Source organism: Balaenoptera physalus (assembly GCF_965194825.1).
Source record: "Balaenoptera physalus genome assembly, chromosome: 21".
Classification (NCBI taxonomy): Eukaryota; Metazoa; Chordata; class Mammalia; order Artiodactyla; family Balaenopteridae; genus Balaenoptera; species Balaenoptera physalus.
This window is the reverse complement of record NC_138902.1, coordinates 10,395,214-10,409,520: the sequence shown is the minus strand read 5'-3', so window position 1 is coordinate 10,409,520 and position 14,307 is coordinate 10,395,214. Positions and strand designations below refer to the sequence as shown.

General features: G+C 42.3%; 1 protein-coding gene across 13 annotated transcripts in view; it reads right to left on the bottom strand.

The window, feature by feature from the left end:
* Window positions 1–14,307, bottom strand: part of PSD3 (pleckstrin and Sec7 domain containing 3) — a 560,140-nt gene that overhangs the window by 20,080 nt on the left and 525,753 nt on the right. For all 13 annotated transcript variants that reach the window (XM_082444205.1, XM_082444206.1, XM_082444214.1 and 10 more), the window contains one exon: window positions 8,052–8,195. In XM_082444205.1, the coding sequence (XP_082300331.1) occupies window positions 8,052–8,195 (144 nt within the window). The remainder of the gene's footprint in view (window positions 1–8,051; window positions 8,196–14,307) is intronic.

Below are 14,307 nucleotides of genomic sequence, written 5' to 3'. Positions count from 1 at the left end.
CTTAATCCTTGGTTTATATTTAGTTTGTGCTTCTGGGATTCCCTAAAGTCACACACGCTTTCTCTCAGAAGCACGCTCCCGCGACTCTTTGTGGCAGCTGGCCTGTCACGTGCACAGGTCCCAAAACGCCAATGCCTGTCATAAGGGGACAGGTCAGTCTTTCTAGGAAATTTTTAAAGTAGGATTTGAGGAAGCTTTGAAGGTAAACTACCTTCCCCCCTGACTTCCCAGGACACTGCATCCCTAAGATACATTGATTGCTTTTGAGCTCAAAGCACTTTTGCACCTTCTGCAGGCCCAGTTCAAACATCTCTCTTCCATCTCACCAGTTCTGTGTCCAATTCTGAGCCCGTCTTGGTAAAGTATCTTCAACCCGTGGAATCAGAACACTGAGCGACCAGGCCTCAGCAAGTCCCTCGCCCCCCCCAGTCTCAGGCTCCACAAGTGGCAGAATGAGGGGCAGCTATAAACTTCCCAGGACTCTCTAAGGAGGGAAGCATGGCACATGGATGAAGCCACAGTGCTGGTCCGGGGAGGGCAAGGCACATGGGAACCCAGCTGTGGTTGACTCTGTCCACAAACTGGCCAAAGGCCAGACCTGGTCAGGGGGAAACCCCTGGTGAGAGGCCCCGACGTGTCCCTCGTGCACATGAGCCACACCTCCAGGAGCTGTCCAGGCAGACAGGTGCTCCTGCGACAAGTCCGTGACCGGGGGGACTGCTTCCAGCCTTCCGGTGAGGGCTGTACTGAGAAGGCTTGTACAAACATAGGATTTTTGCATATGATTTTTCCCTAATATTTCCAGAAGAACATTTCTGAAAACATTTTAAGTTTTCACTATAAGTCTATTGACTAATTCTGAACTAGATGCACCTAAAGAACTGCAGTAGCCTGCTCCCTCCAAAAAGCCTCTGCATCTCAGAGCAGGGGCTCAAGCACACAGGTTTTTAAAACTCTTACATCAAAAGCATACAGATTCTTATGGAAAGTAGTAGGAAGAAACCTAAAGTAGTTAGACAGAGATAAAGTATTCTGGGTAAAAATAAAAAAAGAGTTAGCACAGGAAAGGGCAGACAGTACCAGCAGTCAGCAAACCAACGGATGGGAGGGTCACTTACCAAAAGGTCCAAGGCAATTGCGAAGGAGGCCGCTCACACTATTTGCATGAGAATAGCTTTGCGGGGAGACTGAAGGGGCACTTCCTTCTCACAAGTCACTGCGGTGACAGCGCTCACACCAGGTGGGCCTCCTCTTTACTGAATCCCCACCCAGAAGTAACAATCAAAACAGTAAACAACAGGCACAGCACAGCAGCTAGACAGAAGCGACACCGTCTGCAAACTACTGTAGAGTCCTACGGTGCACAAGAGCTGCACCTCTTCCATTATGCGTGAAACCTGCACCCCACTTGTGACCAGGCCTCCCAGTCCCGGCTGGCTTTTCGGAGGACTGAGCAGCCCAGGAGCCACTGCCTCAGGCGGTTCCTGAGCACGTGCGATGTGGCCACCTTACACCGAGATGTGCCCTAAGTGTAAAGGTATACTAAAGTTTGAAGACTTAGGAAGAAAAAAGTGTCAAATATCTTAATATTTTATAGTGATTACACGTGGAAATGATAATATTTTGGACATACTGTGTTAAGTTGAAACATCGTATTACAATTAATTCTACCAGTTTCCTTTTTTTTTTAAGTGTAGCTACTAGAAAATTTAAAATTATATATGTGGTTTGCACTATATCTCTATTGGACAGAGCTAGTCCAGATCCCCTGATAGCCCCAAATTGAACTATTCTTGTTTTACGTTTAACAGCACTCTTAGGGGGTCATCGTGAGAGTGAGTTAATCTAATAAACGATTTGCTGTTAGTATGTATCTTGCATCAAAAATACAGAGTTGGAGGTGACCTTATAGGTTAGTTCACCCAATCCCATCTCACCTCCACAGCCAGAAACTGAGGTCCAGCAAGGATAACTGGTACCAAACACACCAAGGATGAGACTAAAGTGGCCTCCTAACTTCCAGTCCATCCCTTTTCCTAATTTTACTATTTTATAACTGCAAGTATTTGCCCTTTTCTGGCAGACAGTACATTCACCCAAAGCAGTGACCCTCCTCAGAGCAGACATTTCAGGTGTAAGGAGGAATTTAGGGACAGAGTCACTGCGGGTCCCGTGACTGGCTGTTTGTTCTGCTTCTCAATTATCTGTTTAAAATGTGATTCAAAGGATCCTGTTGCTAAGCTTCTCCTCCCTTCAGAAGCATGCATCATCTTTTACAGATGAAAATCCAGAGCTCTGCAGCCCTCGCTCATCGTGTCACACGAGATGCAACTCCAAACGGCAAAGCAAGACTCCTGTCTCTGTAGTTAACTGGACTTGTATGCCTGGGCAGCTGCTGAACCTGGGTCTCTAGACTCTAACGCTTAGTCTTCTACTAGAAAAAGAAAATTCCTAAACTTCCCCAAGAATTCTATGAACCTGCCACATCTTAGCTTCTCAGATCCAGACCGGGGATCACCTCTGTGATGTTTTCTATAAAGGAGACAGTGCTGGATTCCAGGCTAGACTCTGTTACTGAGACTGCGACTCCCCTTCAGCTGAGACTCTCCCCTCGCTAGGGAGAAAAACGGTGATCACAGCTACCTCTGTACTTTTACAAACAAGGCCACTCACAAATTAACAGCTAGATCGTCTTGTTTCAGAGGTGGATCAGCCTTGTGGCGGCTGGCAGTACACTGAAATATGCCCTTGCACTGCTCCTGTGAGAGAAAAAGTAGACCGTCACGTGAAAATTATTTATCTGATGTTGACAAAGACTGAGCGATCTGAGGGAGCAGAGCTAAGATCACAAGCAGAGAATCTGTTCAAAAAGAAATACATCAAACCACCACCTACCCACCATGCAACAAATAACCCAACGATAAAACTGAGGGCTTACACCCAGAAATTCATATTACGTGCGCTCCTTGATATGAGCTGCTTTGAATTTCCTGAACGGCGCTGTATGGAATGTGCTCTTATTCTCAAATACATCTATTTCAGAAGGAATCGCGCCATTTTACATGCCACCAAAAATTAGAAATTCAGAAAAAGATGCATCACGCCTCAAGGATGCCCTAGATTGTCTAGATTTAAAATATTCCGTCCCAAGAGACTTACATGTCTTACTAGAATGGACATTTGTTGTTTCTAAAATTGCACTTCCAGCCATGTGGTTCGTGTGGGCCCTGCCTGCCTTAAGCCATAAGCATGTGCTACTCCAGGTCGAAATTCAGGAGTGGGCACGTGGCTGATTTCTAGCCCATTCAGCCAAGGGGACTTATTCTGCATCTGGGCAGAGCCATCAGGAACGTGGACTTCTTTTCCTGCTGGGTTGGAACCTGAGAACACACGTACCTGGAAGTATCCATTTTCTAACCACGAAGAGACAGTTGATTCCAAAGCCCGTGTTCAAAGATCTAAGACACAAAGCATATCCGACCGTCTGCAGCCTCTGTACAGGGATGGCAAACTGAACCGCCCTCAGGGGCCAGGCCAGCAACACAAATGTGGATGCCTGCTAGGCTTGATATACTAAGGGGTGGTGGGGAGGACCCTGCAGGTCTTCCCTAAACGCATTCAAATCTCAGTGAAAACAAATCCAGCACTGCGATGGCCAAAGAAAACATTCTGACCTTAGGTCTGCTGGTCCATGAAATGCACTGGTCTGGTGCTGCCCGCCAGGTCTCCACCGGCTCTGCAGTGAACCCGGGAGCCTCTGTTAGCCTGCCCTCAGGAATCCCTCCCTCCTCAGCAAACTCTTACAGCCCAGTCATGTTTCTCATAGGTTTGGGTTGCTACAGTCTCTCTTTCCCTACTCAGGTCTAAGAATTAATAACTTATGCCACTGAAAACATCTTAAACGTCACATGAAAAACATCCTGGATCAAACAGTATCTTCACTTTAACTGCTAAAGAGACATAAAGACAAATTTCTGGGGCCAAGTACAGTGCTAGCAAGGGCTGTTTCTTAAAGGGCCCAGGAGTATCGGGCACAGCCCAGCCTACTGTGCTTCGAGTGGCTGGAGCTTTGTAAGTTTTTATATGTGACACAAACCACCCACCTGTCCCACATCCTGATAAATTTCCAAATGTACTAGAAAGATGGAGATCAATTAAACATTTTTAAGTGAAAAGGGAACTGAATAAAGTAGAAATAAGTTATAAGGAAGTGAGGCCATTTCTGATATTTATTTTTTGAAACTGGGAAATGATGGTGAGTTTCTTACACAGACTTGTGATGCCTAACAACCCTTTCAAAAGTGAGATCAGACTCCACACGAACTCTTCTAAACAAGTAATAGCCGCAGCTTGGGGAAGCAATTCAATCAACAACAAAGCAATGCCACCCCTCCCCGCCCCCTATGAATAGGCAGTAATGAGAGAGAGGCATGAACTTGGTCACCTAACAGCCATTCTACGTGGAGTTTGCTGCTGACAGTACTAGTGAATATTCTTACAGGCAAAGGCTGAGATTGATGGAAGTGTCCTTGTTCTCTGTAGACTTTTTATAGACTTCAAAACCAAACAAACAAACAAGAGAAAGGACTTGAGGACACGGGGAGAGGGAAGGGTAAGCTGGGACGAAGTGAGAGAGTGGCATGGACATATATACACTACCAAATGTAAAACAGATAGCTAGTGGGAAGCAGCCGCATAGCACAGGGAGATCAGCGCAGTGCTTTGTGACCACCTAGAGGGGTGGGATAGGGAGGGAGACGCAAGAGGGAGGGGATGTGGGGATATATGTATAACTGATTCACTTTGTTATAGAGCAGAAACTAACACACCATTGTAAAGCAATTATACTCCAATAAAGATGTTTAAAAAAAACAAACAAAAAACAAACAAACAAAAACCAACCCCCGAACCCTCTTATTTACCAGAGTTTCTAATCATTTACTGTCAGTCAGGGTTTGGAGAATTTCTAAGTCATAGAACGAGCTGTGAATTTGGCCCGCTATGAAGAACTGTTTGTACTCAAAGCAACTTGGGATATAAATCACTGAAACGCATTAAGTTAGAAACAACCCCAGTGTTACTACCAACAGCTTAATATTCTAACAAAATAAAGGTGTTTTTCTTACCAAGATGTGAAAATTACAAGAACTGCTCTGAAACCACAGGGAGTCCCTTACTACAGGAACAGGTGAGAGAACAGGTTCCCGCCTGTGTTCTTCCCTGGTGACAAGGATGCAGATGGGATTCAAGCTCCCCTTCCTATCACTGCCCATCTGAGGTCACACTGAACTGCAGACACTGCTGCCTGCTTATCACATTCGTTTTCAGGGGAGCTACTAAGCTTTCTCAGGGAACCACTTCCTCTGATGTTATCTTTTATACTCAATAACAAAATTTCATTTATTCACTCAACAAATATGTATCAAGCACTCAGTCCATATTCCAGAAGCTGGGATAGAGCAATGAACAAAGTACATAGGACGGTCAGTAACATTCAGACCTCCTGTTCAGGAAATAAAGCAGCCTGCTAGGGAAGGCTGTAAAAAGCCAAGCACTGAATTCTCTGCAGACTCTCTCTAAGGCACACACACAAGACAAATTCTGGTGGCTGAAATAACAGCCAAGTGGACCCCAAAGGGTACAGTACTTCAATTTTAAATTAGTGAAAAATAATGATTCACTTAAAAAAAAAAGATTACAAAAATTTTTTGAGATAACCTCTATGAAGTGAGGTGCCCATCTGCCTTTCTGGTGACACAGGTCAACACAGTTCGACAGACAATCCAGCATGCCTGACATATTACCATATGAGAAGATTTTAATGAGCCAAAGTCCTGGAATGCAATGTTCAGGCTCCTTGATGTGACAATTTGATGGAAGTAAGACTTAGCTCCACAAAGGCTGGTCTAAGTTCATGTCAGGAAATGAAAACGCTGGCTTTTGCTGGGCTACATTTTCAGAAAAGGGGTACCACAGTGGATGCAAAAGCAGGGAGTGCTTCTAGCAGTGGCATCCCTTCTATGGTCCTGCCACCGCCCCTGCCTCCTGGGAACAGACTTGTAGCCTTTGAGCCAAGGGCTCAGGGCAAGGTGTTGAGAGCTGGCAGCAGGGGCCTGAGGTGCTGGGAAATTTAATTAGCACGTGTGAAACTAAACGGGCCTACAGCTGAAAGCCACTCCAGACGTGTGAAGAATTGTGATTGATTTTTGAGAACTCCCATCTCCCAAGAATGAACAAGTGTGGGGATAGATGAGCTGCTTAGTTTCTTTGTTTTTTAAAAGGTATTTTTTCAAGTCTTTTGCTGGTAAGGCTTCCAAAGTTTTAGCTAATAAACTTTCTCCTTTAATAAAAGAAAGATCTTTCTTCATCTGCCCAGAGCAAGGACCTGCTTAACCATGAAGAAAAGTAGTACATGGATCTGCAGGGGACCAAATGTCACATTTTGTAACAGAAATTTTATAACTGAGGAAAAGACTTTTAAAAGCTTCCATGAAATCCTGTGCAGCCCAAAAGCAAGCACAGAGCAGAGATTAGAAATGGACCTGAGGCCCCTGCACTCCAAGGGCTCACAGCCTTGGCGCGGAAGCCATAGATGCAAAGACTTCCTGAAGTCACCGTAACAGGAGCCACCGTGCAGGACGGTAACCAGCAGGTTTAGAGCAGGCTTTTCATAGGAGGGATTTGGGCTGCATCTTGGAAGATGAACAGCACTTTCAGAAATGAAATAAGGGGAAGAGCATTTGGGGCAGAATAAAGTAGATGAACAAAGGCATAAAAGCGTGTTTGGAGGGAGCAGAGTGGGCAGAAATGTGACTGATATACATGGAGGTCGTGGTGGGAAGACCCGTGCTGTGGAAAGACAGAAGGAACCCGAATCCTCTCAGACGAAGGATTGGACTTTATCTGAAGGTAAATTGTGGGGAAAATCAAGGGCAGCTGTTGCACAGAAGCATGCCTTAGAAAACTGTCAGGAGCATGCAGGATGAACTGATGACAGGAAGCAGCCGCCAGGCTCAGGTGACACATGAAAACCCAGGACTTGGGCAGAGAGGCATACAAGCAACACCGGTGGCAAGCGAGGGACAGGAGGGACGCCGCAGAGGCAGAGCACTGGGATCCGGCTCCTGATCAGACCTGGGATGGCGGGTGCTCAGATGATGCTACGTTTCAAGCCCAAGGAAGAAACATGATCGTAAGATGGGAAAGAAGGAGATGAGTAAGTAGAATAGACTAGAGCTACGATGAAAAAGAATAGCTGAAGATGGATTCAACATACTCAACAGAAAAAGACTATGTAACAAATTTAAAGATAATTGGTCTTCATTTTGGACTACAGGCTACCTACTTAAAAAAAGAGATACTTTAAGTGTCTTAAAGTGGCAGCTGAAGGGGGAGAGTCAGAGGATCCTGCATAACCCTGACGCTAACTTGGGAGAAAATTTAGCCAAAGGTAACATTTACTATTTATACTGCTTTCAACTTGCTTTTAAATTTTCTGTCTTTCCAGAGTTTATGGATCCTTCCCATCCCTTTTAATGACCACACTTGCTATAGTATATGGATGTGCACAACTTAATTTATCAGCCTCCTTGTGAAGGGCAGTGAGTGGTAAGAGGAAAAATGCATGTGTTGCCTAGCAGCAGGAAAAAGCATCATGTCGCCCTGTAGCTCATTTCCTCTGCGGTACTTTTTCTGACTAAGACTCTGCTGGAAGAGGTGCAGGAACAGAGAAAGCAGCTGCCCACCCTGGCATGTCCATCTACTTGTTGTTTTTTTGTCTCGCAGCCAGCACCTGCTATTCCAACAGGCAGGCTATTTGCTTTTAAGTGCATAAACTGGCAATTATTCTTTGATGCTTGTTTGACGCTTAAACAGAACCACGAACATGAGGGGCCACCATGACCTAGACCCTGCACAGAGCTCCCCAGGGAGAGGCAGGGTCAAGGTACATTGCCCACAGTTACAGTAAGTATAAAAAAAACCCTGCCTCATGGAAAAAAATCATAAAATAGCTCAGGTACAGGCAATTATTACATTTAGGCTCAACACACCTCAAACTCCAGATAGTGATCTTTGAGTTTGTACTCATCCACCTCCTTGGCTTTAACCTTCTTATCAGGTGGGTAGGAGCGGTGCTCGGCTAGCTCTGTGGTGATCTGCCTCAGCTTGCTTTCGTGAGATTTCAGCTGTTCCTCCTGCAGGAAAGTATTAAGCCATTTAGCATCCAGAAAAATCAATAAACAACGGTAGCACACTTTAAAAAATCCCTTATGATGAATGACGTTAATTCATCAAAACAGTCCAACATGCCTCTGCTGCCACATCTTACCAACTTTCTCAGGCCAGGGTCCACGTGTACCTTTGAAAAATGGCAACCAAGGCCAAGGCCAGCCTCCCTAACCAGGCCCCTGGTCACAAAACCAAATGCTTTCATAGCCCTGTGTCAGGAGTAACTGCCACGGAGTTGAGACCAGGCCTCCTGAGAGATACTCAAGCAGGCAAGGCACCGGCTGCAGAGTCAAGCACCCATCCTGAGGGCTGCACAATTTGGCTTCTGCATTTCACGTCCTCAGCAGTGCTGTCCTGTCTGTCACTACAGATGAAGACCTACCTGCATATTTTTTTTTCCTTTTTGAGACAAGCAATGCCATCAAGAAATAATTATTCTGAAAGCTGCTATTCTAAAAAATGTAGTGACCTATGCTTTTCCCTCCAAAATAGTAGAGGTTCTGACTTCCCTCAACCTCAAATTTTACTGAAGGATACTTAAGTTGTTTTCAGGTTTCTCTGGGCTGCTATAAATGATGCTACATTCTTATGCATGCTGCCTAGTGAATATGAGAAAGAATTTCCCTATAGCACACAGGCACATCTCATTTCATCACACTTAGCAGATAATGAGTTTTTTACAAACTGAAGGTCTGTGGAAACCCTGTGTCAAGCAAGTCTATCGATGCCATTTTTCTAACATTTGCTCACTTTGTGTCTTTGTGCCACATTTGGTAATTCTCATAATATTTCAAACTTGTTCATTATGATTATATTTGTTATGGTGGTCTGTGATCAGTGATCTTTGATGTTACTACTACAACTCACTGAAGGCTCAGATGATGGTTAGCATTTTTTAGCAATAAAGCATTTCTTCACTAAGGTATATACATTGTTTTTCTAGACAGAATGCTATTGCACACTTAATAGACTGGGGTACAGTGTAAACATAACTTTTACATGCACTGAGAAACCAAAAAAATCTGTGTGACTTGCTTTATTGAGATATTTATTTCATTGCAGTGGTCTGAAACTGAACCCACAATGTCTCTGAAGTTTGTCTGTGATCACCAAGAACTGAAATTTCTGGGTTTTAGAAAATGTACATCTTTAAAATGACGCTAAACTGTTTTCCAAAGTGTTTCCACCAGTTTACATTTCCACAGTAGGCTTGAAACTTCCCATTCTTCTACATCCTTGCCAAAATTTGATATCACACTTGCAAATTTTTGCTAATTTTATGGGTATAAAATGATTTGAATTTACATCATCCTGATTACAAGTGAGGATGAACATCTTTTCGTATGTTTACTGGAATTCCTCTTCTGTGAACTGGCTGCTGAAACACTGGACCCATTTTTCTGTTGAGTCCAGATCTGTAAGTACAGTGACTCACAGTTTATAGTTTATAGTGTACAGTTTATTCACAGTCAAATAAATGTCGGAATTCAACGTGCAGTGCTTTACTCCAGCTTCATCATCTTCATGAAGCAAGAATCAAGGAGATAATCTCAAAATAGAAGCATTTTAAAATCATACCTCTTAAATCTATTTTCACCACTGAAATAAAAATTCCAAGTGGTTCTTACGGGCATAAATGTATACAGACCACGCAAATTATTTCAATGCTAGAATCCCACCATACAGGAGACACACAGACTTTCCTAACAAAAGTGGATGTAAAAATGGAGAAGGAGGAAGGCAGTAGCCACAAGACGCAGCATGTTCTTAGCCTCACACAATTAAATCTGTAATATCCACCGTGAAGAAAGACCAGTCAGGAAGCTTGCTGTTCTCCTCCCTTTTGTCTTTGCCCTTACAATCCATTAGGGAAGCGTGCAGACCATTCTCATGGGACAACGCTAACAAAGGGGATTTCACAGAAGGCAGAGAAATACACCTGACAAAGTTCAAACAAAAGGAACAGAGATAGCAAATGGCATGTACTCGTTGAAACTGTTTTAAATTAGGAAGTCACAGCTTAAGTAGTGGCGTTAAAGTAATAGATGCAAGAAAAACTACTGTTATATGTCAAGTGATGTACATTGGTAGTACCTGTGATAGCACATACAATGAAATTTTACCCAAAAGGCAAGTTTCAGATGATGTCACTTAATATTTAATTTTTTTCCTACTTATATAGTATTTTGACTTTGAAGAAAATTTCATATTTTCCTTTAAAATACCAAACTCTAGAGGAGACCTTCAAGGTGGAGGAGGAGTAAGACATGGAGATCACCTTCCTCCCCACAAATACATCAGAAATACATCTACATGTGGAACAACTCCTACAGAACACCTACTGAATGCTGGCAGAAGACCTCAGACTTCCCAAAAGCTGTGTGGCTGACAGGGTCTTGGTGCTCCAGCCGGGTGTCAGGCCTGTACCTCTGAGATGGGAGAGCCGAGTTCAGGACATTGGTCCACTAGAGACCTCCTGGCTCCACGTAATATCAAACGGTGAAAGCTCTCCCAGAGATCTCCATCTCAATGCTAAGACCCAGCTGCACTCAACGACCAGCAAGCTCCAGTGCTGGACACCCTGTGCCAAACAACTAGCAAGACAGGAACACAACTCCACCCATTAGCAGAGAGGCTGCCTAAAATCATAATAAGGTCACCGACAACCCAAAACACACCACCAGACGTGGTCCTGCCCACCAGAAAGACAAGAACCAGCCTCATCCACCAGAACACAGGCACCAGTCCCCTCCACCAGGAAGCCTACACAACCCACTGAACCAACCTTACCCACTGGGGGCAGACACCAAAAACAACGGGAACTACAAACCTGCAGATGGCAAAAAGGAGACCCCAAACACAGTAACTTAAGAAAAATGAGAAGACAGAAAACACAGAGCAGATGAAGGAGCAAGGAAAAAACCCACCAGTCCAAACAAATGAAGAGGAAATAGGCAGTATACCTGAAAAAGAATTCAGAGTAATGATAGTAAAGATGATCCAAAATCTTGGAAATAGAATGGAGAAAATACAAGAAATGTTTAACAAGGACCTAGAAGGACTAAAGAGCAAAAAAACAATGAAGAACAACACAATAAATGAATTTAAAAATTCTCTAGAAGGAATCAACAGCAGAATAACTGAGGCAGAAGAACGGATAAGTGACCTGGAAGATAAAATAGTGGAAATAACTACCGCAGAGAAGAATAAAGAAAAAAGAATGAAAAGAATTGAGGACAGTCTTAGAGACCTCTGGGACAACATTAAATGCACCACCATTCGAATTATAGGGGTCCCAGAAGAAGAATAGAAAAAGAAAGGGACTGAGAAAATATTTGAAGAGATTATAGTTGAAAACTTCCTGAACATGGGAAAGGAAATAGTCAATCAAGTCCAGGAAGCTCAGAGAGTCCCATACAGGATAAATCCAAGGAGAAACATGCCAAGACACATATTAGTCAAACTATCAAAAATTAACTACAAAGAAAAAATATTAAAGCAGCAAGGGAAAAACAACAAATAACATGCAAGGGAATCCCCATAAGGTTAACAGCTGATCTTTCACCAGAAACTGTGCAAGCCAAAAGAGAGTGGCAGGACATATTTAAAGTGATGAAAGGGAAAAACCTACAACCAAGATTACTCTACCCAGCAAGGATCTCATTCAGATTTGACAGAGAAATCAAAACCTTTATAGACAAGCAAAAGCTAAGAGAATTCAGCACCACCAAAGCAGCTTTACAACAAATGCCAAAGGAACTTTTCTTGGCAGGAAACACAAGAAAAGGAAAAGATCTACAATAACAAACCCAAAACAATTAAGAAAATGGTAATAGGAACATACATATCGATAACTACCTTAAATGTAAATGGATTAAATGCTCCAACCAAAAGACAGAGACTGGCTGAATGGATACAAAAACAAGACCAGCATATATACTGTCTACAAGAGACCCACTTCAGACCTAGGGACACATACAGACTGAAAGTGAGGGGATGGAAAAAGATGTTCCATGCAAATGGAAATCAAAAGAAAGCTGGAGTAGCAATTCTCATATCAGATACAATATACTTTAAAATAAAGAATGTTACAAGAGACAAAGAAGGACACTACATAATGATCAAGGGATCAATCCAAGAAGAAGATATAACAATTTTAAATATTTATGCACCCAACATAGGAGCACCTCAATACATAAGGCAAATGCTAACAGCCATAAAAGAGGAAATCGACAGTAACACAACAGTAGTGGGGGACTTTAATACCCCACTGTCACCAATGGACAGATCATCCAAAATGAAAATAAATAAGGAAACACAAGCTTTAAATGATACATTAAACAAGATGCACTTAATGGATATTTATAGGACATTCCACCCAAAAACAACAGAATACACATTTTTCTCAAGTGCTCATGGAACATTCTCCAGGATAGATCATATCTTGGGTCACAAATCAAGCCTTGGTAAATTTAAGAAAATTGAAATCGTATCAAGTATCTTTTCCGACCACAACGCTATGAGACTAGATATCAATTACAGGAAAAGATCTGTAAAAACTACAAACACATGGAGGCTACACAATACACTACTTAATAACGAAGTGATCACTGAAGAAATCAAAGGGGAAATCAAAAAATACCTAGAAACAAATGACAATGGAGACACGACGACCCAAAACCTATGGGATGCAGCAAAAGCAGTGCTAAGAGGGAAGTTTATAGCAATACAAGCCTACATCAAGAAACAGGAAACATCTCAAATAAACAACCTAACCTTGCACCTAAAGCAATTAGAGAAAGAAGAGCAAAAAAACCCCAAAGCTAGCAGAAGGAAAGAAATCATAAAGATCAGATCAGAAATAAATGAAAAAGAAATGAAGGAAACAATAGCAGAAATCAATGAAACTAAAAGCTGGTTCTTCGAGAAGATAAACAAAATTGATAAACCATTAGCCAGACTCATCAAGAGAAAAAGGGAGAAGACTCAAATCAATAGAATTAGAAATGAAAAAGGAGAAGTAACCACTGACACTGCAGAAATACAAAAGATCATGAGAGATTACTACAAGCAACTCTATGCCAATAAAATGGACAACCTGCAAGAAATGGACAGATTCTTAGAAATGCACAACCTTCCAAGACTGAACCAGGAAGAAATAGAAAATATGAACAGACCAATCACAAGCACTGAAATTGAAACTGTGATTAAAAACCTTCCAACAAACAAAAGCCCAGGACCAGATGGCTTCACAGGCGAATTCTATCAAACATTTAGAGAAGAGCTAACACCTATCCTTCTCAAATTCTTCCAAAATATTGCAGAGGGAGGAACACTCCCCAACTCATTCTACGAGGCCACCATCACCCTGATACCAAAACCAGACAAAGATGTCACAAAGAAAGAAAACTACAGGCCAATATCACTGATGAACATAGATGCAAAAATCCTCAACAAAATACTAGCAAACAGAATCCAACAGCACATTAAAAGGATTATACACCATGATCAAGTAGGGTTTATTCCAGGAATGCAAGGATTCTTCAATATACGCAAATCAATCAACGTGATACATCATATTAACAAATTGAAGGAGAAAAACCATATGATCATCTCAATAGATGCAGAGAAAGCTTTCGACAAAATTCAACACCCATTTATGATAAAAGCACTGCAGAAAGTAGGCATAGAGGGAACATTCCTCAACATAATAAAGGCCATATATGACAAACCCACAGCCAACATTGTCCTCAATGGTGAAAAACTGAAACCATTTTCACTAAGATCAGGAACAAGACAAGGTTGCCCACTCTCACCACTATTATTCAACATAGTTTTGGAAGTGTTAGCCACAGCAATCAGAGAAGAAAAAGAAATAAAAGGAATCCAAATCGGAAAAGAAGAAGTAAAGCTGTCACTGTTTGAAGATGACATGATACTATACATAGAGAATCCTAAAACTGCCACCAGAAAACTACTAGAGCTAATCAATGAATTTGGTAAAGTAGCAGGATACAAAATTAATGCACAGAAATCTCTTGCATTCCTATATACTAATGATGAAAAATCTGAAAGTGA